This window comes from Patella vulgata, chromosome 7 (genome assembly GCF_932274485.2).
Source record: "Patella vulgata chromosome 7, xgPatVulg1.2, whole genome shotgun sequence".
NCBI lineage: Eukaryota > Metazoa > Mollusca > Gastropoda > Patellidae > Patella > Patella vulgata.
The window spans coordinates 68,212,312-68,229,491 of record NC_065885.2 but is presented as its reverse complement, the minus strand read 5'-3'; the positions used below and the strand labels follow the sequence as shown (position 1 = coordinate 68,229,491).

At 37.8% G+C, this 17,180-nt stretch overlaps 1 protein-coding gene across 5 annotated transcripts in view; it reads right to left on the bottom strand.

The window, feature by feature from the left end:
* LOC126828523 (putative adenosylhomocysteinase 3) overlaps window positions 1-17,180 on the bottom strand; it is a 149,943-nt gene that overhangs the window by 17,064 nt on the left and 115,699 nt on the right. For 4 of the 5 annotated variants that reach the window (XM_050558328.2, XM_050558329.2, XM_050558327.2 and 1 more), the window contains 4 exons: window positions 13,530-13,588; window positions 5,742-5,829; window positions 5,065-5,165; window positions 713-784 (listed from right to left, as the gene is read on the bottom strand). In XM_050558328.2, the coding sequence (XP_050414285.1) occupies window positions 713-784; window positions 5,065-5,165; window positions 5,742-5,829; window positions 13,530-13,588 (320 nt within the window). Of the gene's footprint in view, window positions 1-712; window positions 785-5,064; window positions 5,166-5,741; window positions 5,830-13,529; window positions 13,589-14,040; window positions 14,153-17,180 lie in introns of those variants that run through there. The other variant, XM_050558331.2, reaches the window with a different exon arrangement.

Here is a 17,180-nt window from a genome sequence, read left to right as displayed (position 1 = left end):
GTCAGGCCCTCTATCTTCACTGAAAAGGGGGAACCACTCCAGAAAATCCTGATAAACTTTCACGGCCAAAAGTATTTCCTCAGTTGTGTCTCTCAAGAGAGAGAAAAGGGGTTTAACATCCACTCAACACAAACTAGACTATTTCAGGACTATCATATGGTTCAATTGTATTTATCACTCGGAGGAAACTGGAGAACTCGGAGAAAAACGATCTGAGCCGGGAGCCAGTTGTTAGCGTTTACTGCACTGTACAGTCCTGTAATGATACAGGTTTCACTCAAAATGGGCTTCTTCATCTCACTAATGTAAACAACATATATCAATTTCAAAACCATCAGTTTATAAATGTAGTCTGTAGAGTGTTCACAAGAAATTGTGAATGACAGACGTACATACGTACGGTTGTGATGACAGCAATATATGACCACATTTGCATGTGAGCATATAAAAAGTAAAACAAAAAACGAAGCACACGAAAGACCAAACATAATGCGACCTATCTTGACAGTGGTTGTCTGTTGAATAACGATAGTCTGTCTGTTGATGTCATCAAACAATTTTAACAATAAGGACAATAATCTGGATAGAATCTTGGGAAACGCTAAAGAAATAATAAAGTGTAGTGATCATACAGGAGCAACGAGAAGTCTGCAGTACGAAGGGCTAAAACTCTAGTAAAAGGGAGATAATAATAAAAGGGAGATAACTATACCTGTGTGGAGTAGATGTTACAAGCGGCCCATCTAATGGATGCTCCTAGTGATATTAACGTCTCGATCAAAACCTGTAATATACAAAATTTTACGATTAACATCTGTTACAATTTTATTTCAATAATTTGTTTGTTTGTAGGGTGTTTTAACAGTGGGAGGAAACTGGAGGACCCGGAGAAAAACCCAAGGTCAGACAGACGACCTTGACTCAATGATCGTTCGGTACTAAAATATTATAAATTCATTTCAATAATTTGATTGCGCACAGAGATCTTTAGCAGTGGGACCGTGTTGACTGTGAAAGCTACTTTCAGTGTGGTTCTGCAGGATCAAGGGCTTGGCAAGAGACAACATATAGTTATTCGGATGGGACGGAAAACCTAAGTTTCGTGCAAGTAAAAGAGCCCTTGACATTTAGAATTTGAAATAAAAGTAGGATGTAGCGGCGCTGTCAGGGCAAAATTTCCCTCATAGCCCACTATATGGCGTGTATTAACCCAGTCCGAACAGATGAGTAGGACATTAAACCCCATTTCATTTCATTTCTTATCATTAATGGCTAACACATAACATAAACAAGCCAAACTTTCACGGATCATGGGCAACATTTAAAATCAATTTTACCAAACAATGATCATTGACTATGGTAATGTTGTTTTAAACAGGTACTGGTAGAAATCAATCTAGAAGTGATTGTATAATAGCCGAGTTTCAATTCATTACATCATGTATAATCAATTGGTGATGAAAATAGACCGTCTGCTCAATGTGACTGGCATACCAATGGACGACTTGCAATAAGTTATTTATAGTTTGCTAAATTTTATCCATCATTGATAGTGAGTCTGTAACACAAGTTGTGGCCTTCAGGCAGTGATCAGTGGAATCGGAACAAGTTAAATATAAGATACTTCCAAAATAGAATCTTTATATAAACCTGTCACAATAACACAGTTGTTTACTAATTAAACTCGCAGGACGGGACAGGACAGGATAGGGAGAGAGATAAATGGGGTTTAACGTCCACTCGACACAAACTAGGTCATTTCGGGACTAACATATGGTTTAATTTTATTTCAATAATTCGCTAGCGCGTAGGGGTCTTTAGCAGTGGGAGGAAACCTGAGGACCCAGAAAAAACCCACGAGGTTGGCCAGGCGACCCTACACATTGTCACTTACAACCGGGGATTCAAAACTCTGCCAGTTGACTCAATGACAGACCGTATGATACAGCGCGCGCGTGCTAACCATTCGGCCATCCACAGAATAGAACTTGACATTATAGACAAAGCGGACTTATACATTGCACAATATTTAAGAAATATGAAAGTCGAAAAAGAAAAAATCTGCAGAATAATTCCATCAGTCTACCGGGAATAGATTTGCTCAGATCTTTAATAGCTTGCCGCGGCATTTGATGGGATAATTTACGTAGTTTGACATGCAACTATTATAAGCTTATTGATTGGTCGGTTATGATGCTGCCTTACGTCAAACTTAATGAACAAGTTTGCACAAAATCTTTACATGTAAAACAAATAATGCGTAATACTCCAATACATCAAGAAATTCTGACATCTTTGATAATGTCACGTCAAAGTCCCCTTTTAGTCGATAAAACCTAAAAGCCCTGGGAATCTTTACATGAAAACTTTCATGATACATTATTTAAGATCATGTTTCACAAGGCATTCTCAGAATTAAAGTAGCCAAGTCTCTAACTCAATATCATCAAGTCTTCAACATTGAAAACGCGAATTATTTGTCATTTTAAATCAACATTGATGTTGTGATCTTAGCGGGAAAAAGGGAGGCTTCTGATATCCAATATTTAAGACAAAATAAACATTTTACCATTGGCAGACGTATTGTGTACCATAATGCGTTTCAGTGCCATTTGTAACAAGGGACTAGAAGAATGAGGCTAGACATATTCCACGAGTCATGTCAAACGGTGACGCCATATTCCTATCTGGAGAGCATGCACAATAAATAGTAAATACTTCAGTTCATATACATTCATATTACATTATTATATGCGTTGCTACCCACATGTTCATTTGTAGGTGCCAAATATTCGCTCCTTTAAGTTAAGAATTTGATCAAAATTGTTCGCCTTTTTTTGTTTTAATGTAACAAATACATCAATGTCCAAATGTTTGTGCCTCTTGATCAAAGATATTTCTTATAAAAGGTACTGGTAATTAAAAGTTGATTAAATTATTAACTTAAGTCTAAGAATGCTTTGTGAAACCGCAACCTGGCAGTTTGTTCTATATAGTTCAAAAATAGATAACGAAAAATGAATATATCGAATAATTTCATTCATAATACTTTATTCTGAAGCAAGTTATGGGTGTAGGGACCAAGTTTCGATTATCCATATTGAAAAATTTCATTCAAATAAATTCCTTTATTCGGAGCGAAGTAATCCATGTTATCATTCAATTTTAAAATCGCGAGTGTTCAAATCCATTCAAATCTCGGCCATCTGATGGTCTAGAGAGTTAATTATGAGCTTGCCGTGTGAATAAACGTCTGAATAATAATTTATATACCAGTAACATTTGAAGCCAAACTGAAGACATACAATAGGTAGATTTAGCTCGTACATCATGATACTTTAATACTTTCCATTGGCTGACAGTTCAAAATCTAACATTACATATGGCATGAGAGAGAGAGAGAGAGAAATGGGGTTTAACGTCCACTCGCTACAAACTAGGTCATTTCGGGACTAACATATGGTTTTTAATTTTATTTCAATAATTCGCTTGCGCATATTGTCACGTACAACCGGTTATTCGAAACCACGCCAGTCGACCCAATGACAGACTTTATGATACAGTGCGCGCACGCTAACCATTCAGCCATCCAACCCACCAATATGGCATGAAATGGGGTTTGAAATAAATATGTAAGGAAAGGAAATGAAATGAAATGGGGTTCAACTTCCTACTGTTCTGCTCCGACTGGGCTAATGAAGACAGGCATACACCATACAGTGTGCTATGAGGGAAATTTTGTCCGGGCAGCGGCACTATGACCTATCGAATTCCAACTAACTGCCAATGTGTACACGGGCCCTCAGTTTTTTGTCCTGTTCAAGCAACGAGACAGCTGTCCTTGTCAGGCACTCCGTCAGGCACTACGTCAGGCACCACTGACAAGGGGAAATGGGTTTAATATCCTACTTTCCTCCCCGGTCCAATCAAGACGGGCAAGCGGCATGCAGTGCTCTTAAGTGGGAGATTTGGCCTATTTTTCATCGTATTCCAATTACCATGGGTTCAGTTTTTTGGACCACGCCCTTCCCTAAGGCCTATTTTTTTTATTAATTGCCATGGCTGTCGAGGCCGTATTATTTAAGGAATATACGATACCGATTGCATCCTATCCTCAGGTAATTGGTTGGACATGATTGGTAGCCATGATTAACAAGTATCAGATCTGACAAGTAATGATTGGTAGCCATGATTAACAAGTATCAGATCTGACAAGTAATCTAAATGTTATGTTGGACGTGACATCAAATGATTACAGTCTGTTGTATATTTATAACCTTCCAATATGATCTCATCTATATTCCTGATTATCACACAATGCATTTGATGTGTTTTTAATGATCATTCTCCAGAGATTTTGAGATATGATCATGGTTGTCAATTACAAGATGAAAGGTAATTCTGTGGGGGAATCAGAGGGAGAGAGAGAGAGACAGAGAGAGAGAGAGAAAGAGAGAGAGAGAGAGAAAGACAGAGAGAGAGAGAAAGAGAGAGAGAGAGAGAGAGAGAGAGAGAGAGAGAGATTAACATCCACTTGACACAAACTATGTCATTTTGGGACTAACATGGTTCAATTTAGAGAGAGAGAGACAGAGAGAGAGAGAGAGAGAGAGAGAGAGAGATTAACATCCACTTGACACAAACTATGTCATTTTGGGACTAACATGGTTCAATTTAGAGAGAGAGGGGGAGAGAGAGAGTTTAACGTTCATTCAACACAGCTTGGTCATTTCGAGACTAAAATGGTTCAATTTTGTACATAAGGGTCTTTAGCAGTGGGAGGAAACCTGAGGACCTGGATAAAACTCAGCAGGGAATGGAATCCACGCCACTTGACTCAGTGATAGAACTTATGATCTTGCGTGTACGCATAAAACCATTCAGCCACCCAAAACCACTAGAGGATTAGAAGAAGAAGAAGAAGTTGGGCAGGTGTTGTTCAAAACAATATTTTTTTATTTTAGAAAGGCAATGGTTGTGAGGTCATGTAAGGTTGCTAAGCAATGGTTGCCAAGTGATATCATCATGTGACATTATATTCTGATAATGATTTTATATACTTACGGCAGTTTGTGCTGTGATATGTGTACAACCAATAATTTTAGCTCCAGAAAGAGGCTTGTCAGATTCAGCCCGTCTACGTAGAGCCATCAGTCCGGGCATTTCTAAAAAAAAAAAAAAAATTGTTCATTAAAACCAGACAAAGCTGGACCAGGTGAAGATGGAGGGGAAAGGGGGGTTATTACTCTAAGACTGCTACTGACAGTTCACTCATCACAGAGAGAGAGAGAAATGGGGTCATTTCGGAACTGACATATGGTTCAATTATATTTCAATAATTCACTTGCATGTAGGGGTCTAGCTGTGGGAGTAAACCGGGACCTGGGGAAAACCCTATGAGAATGGACAAGCGACCCTACTCCTTGTCACATACAAGCAGGAGTCGAAACCATGCAACTTGAAGCAAGGACAGACCTTATTGTCAAAAGCATTTAAAAATTTGGCCAAACACCCCCCCCCCTCCCTTTACACGCATAATAAATCCATCGCCAACGACAATCAATGTGACATAAAAACATGATACATTTCTGACTCAAACCATTTTTCTACAATTGGTTTAATAGTAAAAAGCAAGAGGGGAATTTTGACCAAGGACCGACCATCTTGAAACAATTATAAACTCTACTTGAAAAGTTTTGAGTACATTACATAATTTTTGGTGTAAAATAATTAGAACCTACCTTGCTCTGCAATTTCAATTTCTCGTCGACCAAAAGCAGCATGGTCGATATTTTTAACACAGAAATCTGTAAAACCTTTGGTTGTTCTCTGTAAAAAAACGAAAAGAAGATGAGTTTGGGAAAATGTCAAATCATCAGTTAAATATCAAGATATTAAAATAAAATGGGAGAGAGAGAGAGAAATGGGGTTTAACGTCCACTCGACACAAACTAGGTCATTTCGGGACTAACATATGGTTTAATTTTATTTACATAATTCGCTTGCGCGTAGGGGTCTTTAGCAGTGGGAGGAAACCGGAGGACCCGGAGAAAACCCACGAGGTTGGACAGGCGACCCTACTCCTTGTCACGTACAACCGGGGATTCGAAACCACGCCAGTCGACTCAAAAATAAAATGGAGTTTAAGCTGGTTTAATATCTCAGACGTGGGAGGTTTTTATTTTTGTGCTTTCGTCTAAGATTAATTGACTTCTTTTAAACATCACATTTGAAGCCTCAACATTTATCTCATCATGTTGTTTAAAGGAATATGTGATTATCCAGTAATATTTATCGCATCATGTTGTCTATAGGAATATATGATTATCCAGTAACATCTATCGCATCATGTTGTCTATAGGAATATATGATTATCCAGTAACATCTATCGCATCATGTTGTCTATAGGAATATATGATTATCCAGTAACATCTATCGCATCATGTTGTCTATAGGAATATATGATTATCCAGTAACATCTATCGCATCATGTTGTCTATAGGAATATATGATTATCCAGTAACATCTATCGCATCATGTTGTCTATAGGAATATATGATTATCCAGTAACATTTATTGCATCATGTTGTCTATAGGACCAGTATCTCATCATGTTGTTTATAGGAATGTATATTTACAGGATTATCCAGTATCTCATGTTGTTAGGAATGTATGATTATCCAGTATCATTTATGACTGTCAATAACATTTATCAGGTTTGTGTACTTGATGATTGAGCCTACTGTACATACTTGTTAGTATCAGAATGACCAAAATATTGTGTTGAGGAGATGAAATGAAATGAAATATGGTTTAATATCCTACTGTACTGCTCCAACTGGGATAATGAAGACGGGGATACGCCATACAGTGTGCTATGAGAGAATTTTACCCGGACAGCGGCGACCACGGCCAACTCTTATATAAAATTCCAGCTGTCAAGGGATCTTTTACGTGCACACATGTGTACACGGGACCTCAATTTTTCGTCCCATCTGAAAGACTATACAGTCCCTTGCTAGGCCCTCTGTCTTGCACAAGGGGGAAACCCCACCAGAAAATCCTGATGAGGGATCAAACATGGAACCTGCAGGTTAGCAAGCCAAAGTCAGTGGCTCCACAGAATTATCTGAGAAGCAGAATATATTTTTTAAATGGCCTAATACTTAAATCACAGAGACGTGGGCAGGAAAATATCTTAAAGTTATTCTCGGCTTTCTCTTGGATTGCTATTAAACAGAAACCCAGACTTATTTTTATCTGAATGGATTATTTACGGACACTGTTTAATTTAAATGTAAAAATATCATTCCATTGTTGACTGTTAAATATTTTAAAGATATGTACACTACGTAAGATTTAGTTCTTGCTACAATAGTTCAAAAATAGAATTGTAAAATGAATTTGAAAATTTCATTCAAATAACTTTATTCTTAGCCAGTAAACACTATTTCTAGTTTCGACAAGATACGTTCACTGATTATTTATTATCGTAACAACAGTACTGGTATATTCAAGTCTTAGCCTTGCTTCTTCATTTTTAACCTCCAAAGTAACCTCGAAGTGAAAGTCTTGTACTAAAGTAATCTCGAAGTGAAAGTCTTGGAGCCTTATTTATGAAAACTAAAAAATCTTGAGAATACAACCTTTATATTGGCTAAGAGATCAAATTTATGCGATGAGGGAAATTTTGCCCTGACAGCGGTGCTACAGTCTACTTTTATATCGAATTCCAACTTCTTTTACGTGCATGCCAATGTGTACACATGCGAACGACTAGACATTGTGCCTTCCCGGCCCCCGACCTACAGCACTGACAAGAGGAGACCACGGCGGAAAGTCATGATAAACTTTCTCAACCAACACAGGAATTGTCTATGGGACATCCAGGTTAGCGAGCGAGAAAGAGAGAGAAATGGGGTTTAACATCCACTCGACACAAACTAGGTCATTTCGGGACTAACATATGGTTTAATTTTATTTCAAAAATTCGCTAGCGCGTAGGGGTCTTTAGCAGTGGGAGGAAACCGGAGGACCCGGAGAAAACCCACGAAGTTGGACAGGCGACCCTATTCCTTGTCACATACAACCGGGGAATCGAAACCACACCAGTTGACTGAATGACAGACCGTATGATACAACGCGTGTATGCTAACCATTAAGCCATCCAACCCCCCATCTAGGTTAGCAAGCCTACGTCTTACTCACTGAGCCACCATGGCTTCAAAATATTTTCTGGCTCGTTAGCCTGGAGGTCGGGTGTTCGATCCCTGCATTGGCCGAAAAAGTTCATCCTGAATTTCCGGCATGGTTCCCCCTTGTCAGTGATGCAGGATGGAGGGCCTGACAAGGACAGCTGTCTAGTCCTTTGGATGACACGGAAAACCGAGGTCCCGTGTATACATTGGAATGCACGTAAGAGATCCCTTGGCAGTTAGAATTCGATATAAGAGTAGGCGATAGTGCAACTGCCCGAGCAAAATTTCCCTCATAGCACACTGTATGGTGTATGCCCGTCTTCATTAGCCCAGTATAGGAGCAGAACAGTAGGACGTTAAACCCCATTTCATTTTCAAAATATTTTAGTTTAAGTTTCCATGAATAGAGCCCTGGGACTACAGTTATTCTATAGTGAAAGCCTTGGACTACGGAAATTCAATTTATTTTCTTGTAATAACGACTCCTTAAGATATGAATTATATATACGTTAATCAAAATTTCACACCTCCAAGCTAAAATCAATTCTCACTACTATAAGTAGTCGTTCTGACAGAGTGAATATCCGTGGTCTATAGCTAGGAAGTCTATAATATAGAACTTGATCAATACAGAACTAGGAAATCTCATGATTTATATTCCATGAATGTGTTGAGTATGAAGATTACGGCACTCTTCAAACTCTAGATGGATAGAGAGAAATAGCTGGCAAGAATACAGATTATTAATCCTGGTGTGTCCGTGATAAACATATTCAAAATATAATACTCAATTAGAAATATGAGAGAGAGAGAGAGAGGGGTTTAACGTCCACTCGACACAAACTAGGTCATTTCGGGACTAAAACATGGTTCAATTTATTTCAATAATTCACTTGCGCGGTAGGAGTCTTTAGCATTGGGAGGAAATCGGAAGACCCAGAGAAAACCCAAGAGGTTGAACCGGGGATTCGAAACAGAGAGAGAGAGAGAGAGAGAGATGGGGTTTAACGTCGACACAAACTAGGTTATTTCGGGACTAACACATGGTTCAATTTATTTCAATAATTCACTTGTGCGGTAGGAGTCTTTAGCAGTGGGAGGAAACCAGAAGACCCGGAGAAAACCCACGAGGTTAGACAGGTGACCCTACTCCTTGCCACGTACAACCGGGGATTCGAAACAGAGAGAGAGAGAGAGAGAGAGATGGGGTTTAACGTCCACACAAACTAGGTTATTTCGGGACTAGCATATGGTTTAATTTATTTCAATAATTTGCTTGCGCGGTAGGAGTCTTTAGCAGTGGGAGGAAACCGGAAGACCCGGAGAAAACCCACGAGGTTGGACAGGCGACCATACTCCTTGTCATGTACAACTGGGGAATCGAAACCCCGCCAGATGACTCAATGGCAGACTTTATGATACAGTGCACACATGCTAACCATTAAGCTATTCAACCCCCCAGAAATGAAATAGTGTTTAATGGCATATATACAGTGGACACTGTCACTTCCGACATCAGAATACTACAACATTCTGTGAAAATCGTCAACATTTTCATGTCCCGATTTATTTCCTTATTACTTCAACCAAAGAAGGTTTGAGTAGTCTATATTCTGAATCTTATGAATTACAACATCAATCAGCGGTCCCATCACACGATTTGCGTTAAATTAACATTGGATAATCTGTGGGTGTTAACTGACAAGTAATCACCGATCAATTATCGGTGACCTTAAGACACCTGTCGGTCTTTGATTACTGTGATAATTTCATAATCTCTCCTAAGAGAGTACTTGGTATTTCATTTGCGTTTCTCACGTCAAATAGAGTGACATTATATATAAATTGCCGAGATGAAGAATCACTATCATTATAATATTGTGTCCATAACCTGTGATCATCCAGCAAAGCGTGCCTGTACGGATTTGACATTAGATGTTAAGCAGCAAATTATAGCAGATTTTGAGACAGTTCTACGACCTAAACAGACAGAATTAGTCATTAATTATTCAAAAGATGGTTCCATGTAGACAGGAATTACCTATAATTCTTTGCGCGGTAACTGTGTACACGGTCCTTGTATTAGTCCAGCACCATGCAACACAAATTACTTTTTGAACGCGAAAAAAAAACCTTGTTAAAAACTGCTAAAATATGTCGTCACGCCAATCATATCTCATGTACTAAATAACAAAATGGCTAGTGATGTCAGTACCATTTCTTACTTCAATACTCGTCGCTTCAACAACTAATCTGTCAATCATGATCCATATGAATATCGTGATATAAGAAACAGAAAGAAACGATTTTACTCTAACACACTATATATTATTTAATTCAGGTATATTTTAATTACAATCATATATTTACTCAATAAATATAGATTTAGATATTAAAGAGTGTTATAGACCGTTGGAGTTTGAAATAAGAGTAAACCATACGTAGCTCTGCCATGACGGCAAATGTTCTCTCATAGCACACTGTAATGACGTATTCCGCTATCCATTATAGTTGGTTCAAAAAGAAAAGAAATGAAATGGGGTTTAACGTCCTACTGTTCTGCTCCTATACTGGGATAATGAAGACGGGCATACGCCACACAGTGTGCTATGAGGGAAATTTTGCCCGGGCAGCTATAGCCTACTTTTATATCGAATTCCAACTGCCAAGGGATCTTTTACGTGCATTCCAATGAATACACAGGACCTGGGTTTTTAGTATCATCCGAAGGACTAGAACGTTGGAGTTTGAAATAAGAGTAAGTCATACGTGTTAAATATAAGGTTAACTATAATTATATATATTCTTTATTAGCTATCAGACGTACGTCTGCCTTTCATGGTTACATATATACAAGTAATGATCTACAGATACACAAGGGCTGAGGCGTCCTCTCACTGCACATGTGATATACGGATCTAATTAATATTCATGAGCCTGACAATAAGTAACACTGCCATGAGGGCAAAACTTCTCTCATAACACACTGTAATGACGTATTCCACTATTCGTTATACAATTAGTTACTTCAAAAAGATAGGACATTAAAGGAGCTATATCGTTAAAATTTGTGACGTACAAATGGCCACTGATGGGTCGTTTCGCATACAATAATGTAACATGAATGAATATAAACTGATTTACATTCAATCGTTTTCGTTTTTACTCCAATTTCAAATCAGTTACCTTCCTCGTATAAAAACAAAATCAATGTTGCTTTAAATTAACAAAAAATTCATTTTTTCAATGTCAAAGACTTTGGATGATATTGAGTTAGTAGCTACTTTAAATTACACTCCATTTTATTTCATGTCATCTTATAGAGCGGTAATCAATAAAGAATATTATTTGCTACATAAAGATCCATCTTTCTTTAAAAAAAACCATCAATCACAGCTCTATCTAGGATGAAAAGATTTAAAACATTAAAGGTGTTTTCTAGATTGATCAGCATCTTATTACTAATGAGAGAGAGAGAGGGGGTTTAACTTCACTCGACACAAACTAGGTCATTTCGGGACTAACATATGGTTCAATTTTATTTCAATATTTCCCTTGCGCGTAGGGGTCTTTTAGCAGTGGGAGGAAACTACAGACCCGGTGACAACCCACATGGTTGGACAGACGACCCTACTCCTTGTCACGCACAACCAGGTAATCGAAACTACGCCAGTGACTCAATGATAGACCTTATGATACAACGCACATACGCTTACCATTCAGCCATCCAACCCCCGAGCTAAGATGGACAAGCCATTCAGTGTTCTATGAAGTATTTTGTATTCGAAGGGTCAAGGTATCGTCGAACCCTGCTTATCGAGCAAGCATCCCACACATCGATCTAAGACACGTGATACAGAACCATATTATAATATAGTGATGAATACACGGATTATAATCAAGTGAATCAATAATAAGAAATATCTGACAACAAGAAGGATTAGACTTGTCTTCAGGTCTTATATTAATGATTTTACTAATAGATTTCAACTCTCTCCGAACCAAACCATCTGCTCCATTCTCTCTTATTTCCTTCATTTCCAGGCGCTTTTTTTATAATTAAGATATGCTCCAAGGCAACAAAATAGATACAACATTCACAACAGATGAGATCTTGTTTTTTTGTTTTTTTATTCAAACAAACTCAGAAGTAGTAAAGAAAATCAGTGACTTTTCATTGAATCGTTCCACCATTGTAAAGTGTTGTGTGACTTGCCTTAAAATAGGCCTTATTATCCAGTCCTAAACTTTAACGGGAAACAACATCTACAATCTATGGTGAATGGTTAATGAAGACAAGCATATGTCATACAGTGTGCCATAAGGGAAATTTGTGCGGAAATGGCACTACGCCCTTCACTTATTTCGAATCCCAACTGTCACAGATTCTTTGACGTGCATGCGTATAAGTACACAGGACTTTAGTTTTTTTTTTTCTGATTCAACTATATGTCGTCCCTTGTCAGGCCCTCCATCCTACACAACAGACAAGAGGGGAACCATGCTGGAAAATCCTGATGAAGTTTCTCTGCCAATGCAGGGATTGAACACGTGGACCAGCCAGTAAATGTCTACCTCCCTGAGCCACCATGGCTCCTAGTGGGTAAATGAAGACAAGCATACGCGATCCACAATGCTGTGACAGACATTTTGCTCGGACAGCAATTGAATTCTGAATGTCATTAAGGGCTGTTTAAGTTTTTCATCCTATTTAAAGGACTGGACACTCTGACCACTGACAGGTGGAAACCATGCATGAAAAATCTTGAGAACTTTCTCGGCCAAAACTAGGTTTCAACTTCCAGACCTCTGGTTTAGTACCAATCAAAGGACTTGACACAAAACTAAAGACATTTCAAATGTTCCTAATCAGTTCACAATGTACAAGTCCAATGGAAATAATTCTGACAAAACTAGCAAACAGAAGGTCAACAACTTTCCACGAGGGAAAGTGGTACCGAACCGACATGAACAGGTAATAAAACAGGGCTTCCACTTCAAAATTTTCACTGCCGGTCATTTTTGATAACGTCCAAAAACTTTGCAAAATAAATTCCTATTTCATGTTTTTTATTCATGGTAGGGTATTGTGAATTCACTTGTCTAAACCATTTTGTCAGCATGGTGTACACAAAAAATTTTCACTGCCGGTCATTTTTGATAACGCCCGAAAACTTTGCAAAATAAATTCCTATTTCATGTTTTTTATTCATGGTAGGGTATTGTGAATTCACGTGTCTAAACCATTTTGTCAGCATGGTGTACACAACAAATTATATATTGGATTGTACGACCACCAAATATGGTAAGAATTAAAAAAGGAAGACAAACCTGTTGTTTATCGCGAGGATTGCTGTCATCTTCTTCTGACGAACTTCCAGTATACGAGGCTGAAAATAAATAAAAACTTTGATAAAATCCTTTAAAAGAACGAGAGCTGATCCATATCTAGAAGTAGTACGGTTTATCTGGTATAAGAGATTGTGCATCCCCTTTTTTCATGGAGCATTGACGCATCCCCTATTTATCCTTAAGTATCCCCTCTTTATGTAAGTTTATACACTAAGAGGAAGTATGCGACAGGTGACAGGTGAGATAAAAGTCACAAATAATCGTTGTTTACGATATATGAACAAAAATATTGAAACATGCTAAAAAAACAATTTTAAAAAATTTGTCAAATCTAAACTTTTCACTTTCGTGTTATATCATTAAAAAGATATTTTTTTGTGTATTTTAACATTTTTGTTTACATCGTAAAAGATTTGTGACTTCCAACTCATTGTGTGCTAAAAAAGATTCCAATTCAAATTGGCGCAAGGCCAGACACAAGCCGCTTTACCACCATCTTCGTCATATTCCCACAGGATTGCAGGCTGCGCAATTCTCAGAAACGTGGAATCGGACACATGATTTAAGTCTGTAAAGCTAGCTGCCATCTTGTAGTGAATACACGTCCTGCTTAATGTAAAGTCGAATATATGAATAATATTAAATTAGAAGATTCACGTACATCAAACTATAAATCACCGAGTCCTGGAGAGAGAGACAACATCTAATGCTACGAATAGCCTATAGTCATATTAAAAAGTTAAAAAGATTATCATATTCATAGATTCCTGTGGATATATAATATATATATCATGAAAGAAATTTGAACCACTTAAAGATACATTATGTAAGATTTAGATAAAGAGCTGGCCTGTTTCTTGCTATAACAGTTATAAAATAGACAATGCAAAATGAATATATTGAAAATTTCAATCAATCATTCAAATTATTTTATTCTGAACCAAGTTATCATTGTTTGTAGTTTTGACAAGATATGTGCATTAATGGTACTGGTATATTAGAGACTTAGCCTTGCTTCTCCACTTTTAAATTAAATCATTAAATACTGCTCTAATCTACTTCAAATTGGAGCCACCTGATTTCCTAGAGAGTTGATTATGGTCTTGTCACGTTAACCCGTTAAGCGTGACGTTTTTAAAACGTTAACTACCCCCTATTGTGTAATTAATTTGACTAGGTGACTAAGAATAGGTTGGGGAAAATACCTCCAAGGCGTTATATTAATCCCTACACACAGTGAGTGGCAGTTGTCCAGGACGTTATATAACAACCTACGCACTTAACAGGTTAATAAAAGTGTAATTAATAATTTATATAACATTTAAAACAGATATAACAAGAGAACGCATAATTCTCACTACTTAAATATGTCAGAAGATATACTCGGTCTTTTCAAATTACATTGCATACAAAATTTGAGGCAGATCTGTGGTTCTTCTTGTGAGAATTTCAATTTCTCTATCTAAAATTGCCAACACTTGGTAGAATTTTATTTCTAGCTATTCTCAGGAAGGGTGTGATGCAACAGAGACAGGATGTGATGTAATAAGGGACAGGATTTGATGTAATAAGGGACAGGATGTGAAGAAACATGAGACAGGATGTGATGTAACAAGAGACAATGTGTGATGTAAAAAGACAGGATGTGATGTAACAAGAGACAGGATGTGATGTAACAAAAGACAGGATGTGATGTAACAAGAGGCAGGATGTGATGTAACAGCGGCAGTACACATAACCATTGGCTCTAGATAGTTTTAATATTAAGAGAATCAATTGTAAGCTTGATCACAGTGACCTGTAAGTTGATAAACAACCTTTAAAATTGAGTTTCTCAGATTTGACTGTCTCAAGGTCAAAAAGCTAATCAAGAAGAGCTCCACCATCATGAGAATTTTTCTTTTATATCAAAAGGTCAACCAGGTCAATTTACACAGATTCAATAACGTCGGAGTCTCTAATAACAAGACTGTTCAATGCTTATAAATAATCTATTGATTTTACAGTCTGGATAACATGGACACAACGAATCGACCAATAGACATTAATCAATAACTGCAGCGATAAAATTATCCAATTTATCATTCCAAGTTACTTTAATTGGTTTCAGTTTTATGAGTGCAATTACCCTAGCTCTACGTGGGTTTAATGTCTATGATTTACGAATAGTAAGGCATGCTGGGATTAAATTGATCAATCATGTCAGACACGCTGTCTAATACGACTAACATTACCGTCATGGTTGTCAAGTTTACATCTTTACTAGTTGATTAGATTTCATAGGGAGCGGGGCAGACGGGCACAATAATCAGATTACAGGAAAGGATTGCAACATCCATATTTGTTTACTTAATTCAGACGTGAAAGAAAAATATTGTTTGAAATAAATCTGTAAGCGAGTTGTCAGTTGAGTACATTGCCTCACATAAAACTTCCGCAGGACTTCCAGTGGCTCAGGAAGTATGGCACCGCCTCACTTACCTGGTCGTTCTTCATTATTTCCCACCGTGATAGCCCCTAGTCAGTGGGGCAGAGAGAGAGAGAAATGGGGTTTAACGTCCACTCGACACAAACTAGGTCATTTCAGGACTAACATATGGTTTAATTTTATTTCAATAAATCGCTTGCGCGTAGGGGTCTTTAGCAGTGGGAGGAAACCGGAGGACCCGGAGGACCTGGAGAAAACCCACGGGGTTGGACAGGCGACTCTACTCCTTGTCACGTACAATCGGGGAATCAAAACCACGCCAGTTGACTCAATGACACAGCGTGCACGCGCTAACATTTCAGCCATCCAGTCAGTGGTGCAAGATCGTTGCTAGGAACAGACAGTGTCTAGTCGTTTGGATGGGACCAAAGATTGAGGTCCCGTGTAAATGTTGGCGTGCACGTAAAAGGAATCTTTATAGTTGATAGTTGGAATTTGATGGAGAGAGGTAGTTACGTGCACGTAAAAGTTCCCTTGGCAGTTGGAATTCGATATAAGAGTTCACCATTGCGCCACTATCTGGGCAAAATTTCCTTCCTAGCATACTGTATGGCATATTCACCATTTTGATTCATATTATTTTAAAAACAGATCTAATGATACAGTGTTTGTTTAAAGAGAAAGTAGAAATCCCCCACCCCTGAAGTGGGTTCGACAGGTAGTATAGACACAGGTGTATTAAATAAGATACAACAGTATTAAGTTTAGATTTATCAACAGAGACAGGAAACACGGCAGGGAATACGGTATTTGATATATTCTTCAATGGATAAGTAGTTACATAGGAATTATTTACTACCCTTGAAGATATTATATCTATCTAATAAACCAAAAATTCAAACTGATTTGGCCTAAAAAATAGATATTTCAAACAAACCCTAATATAACATTTAGTTTTAGACTACCTGGCTTTTTATACATTTCACCGATATGGTTAATTGTATAGGTAATTTTTACTTTAATATGCTTAAATTCATATTTCATGTGGCATATAGCAGATCATGACTCGTACTAGTATTATACAATGTTTTTGGGATATATTCCTTCTTATAGTTCGTTTTCATTTTAGAGGGAAGTCTGTGTCACTACAGACCCGGGACTTACAGTGCAGTGGACGCTTACGGGCTAGCCCCCAGATCTAT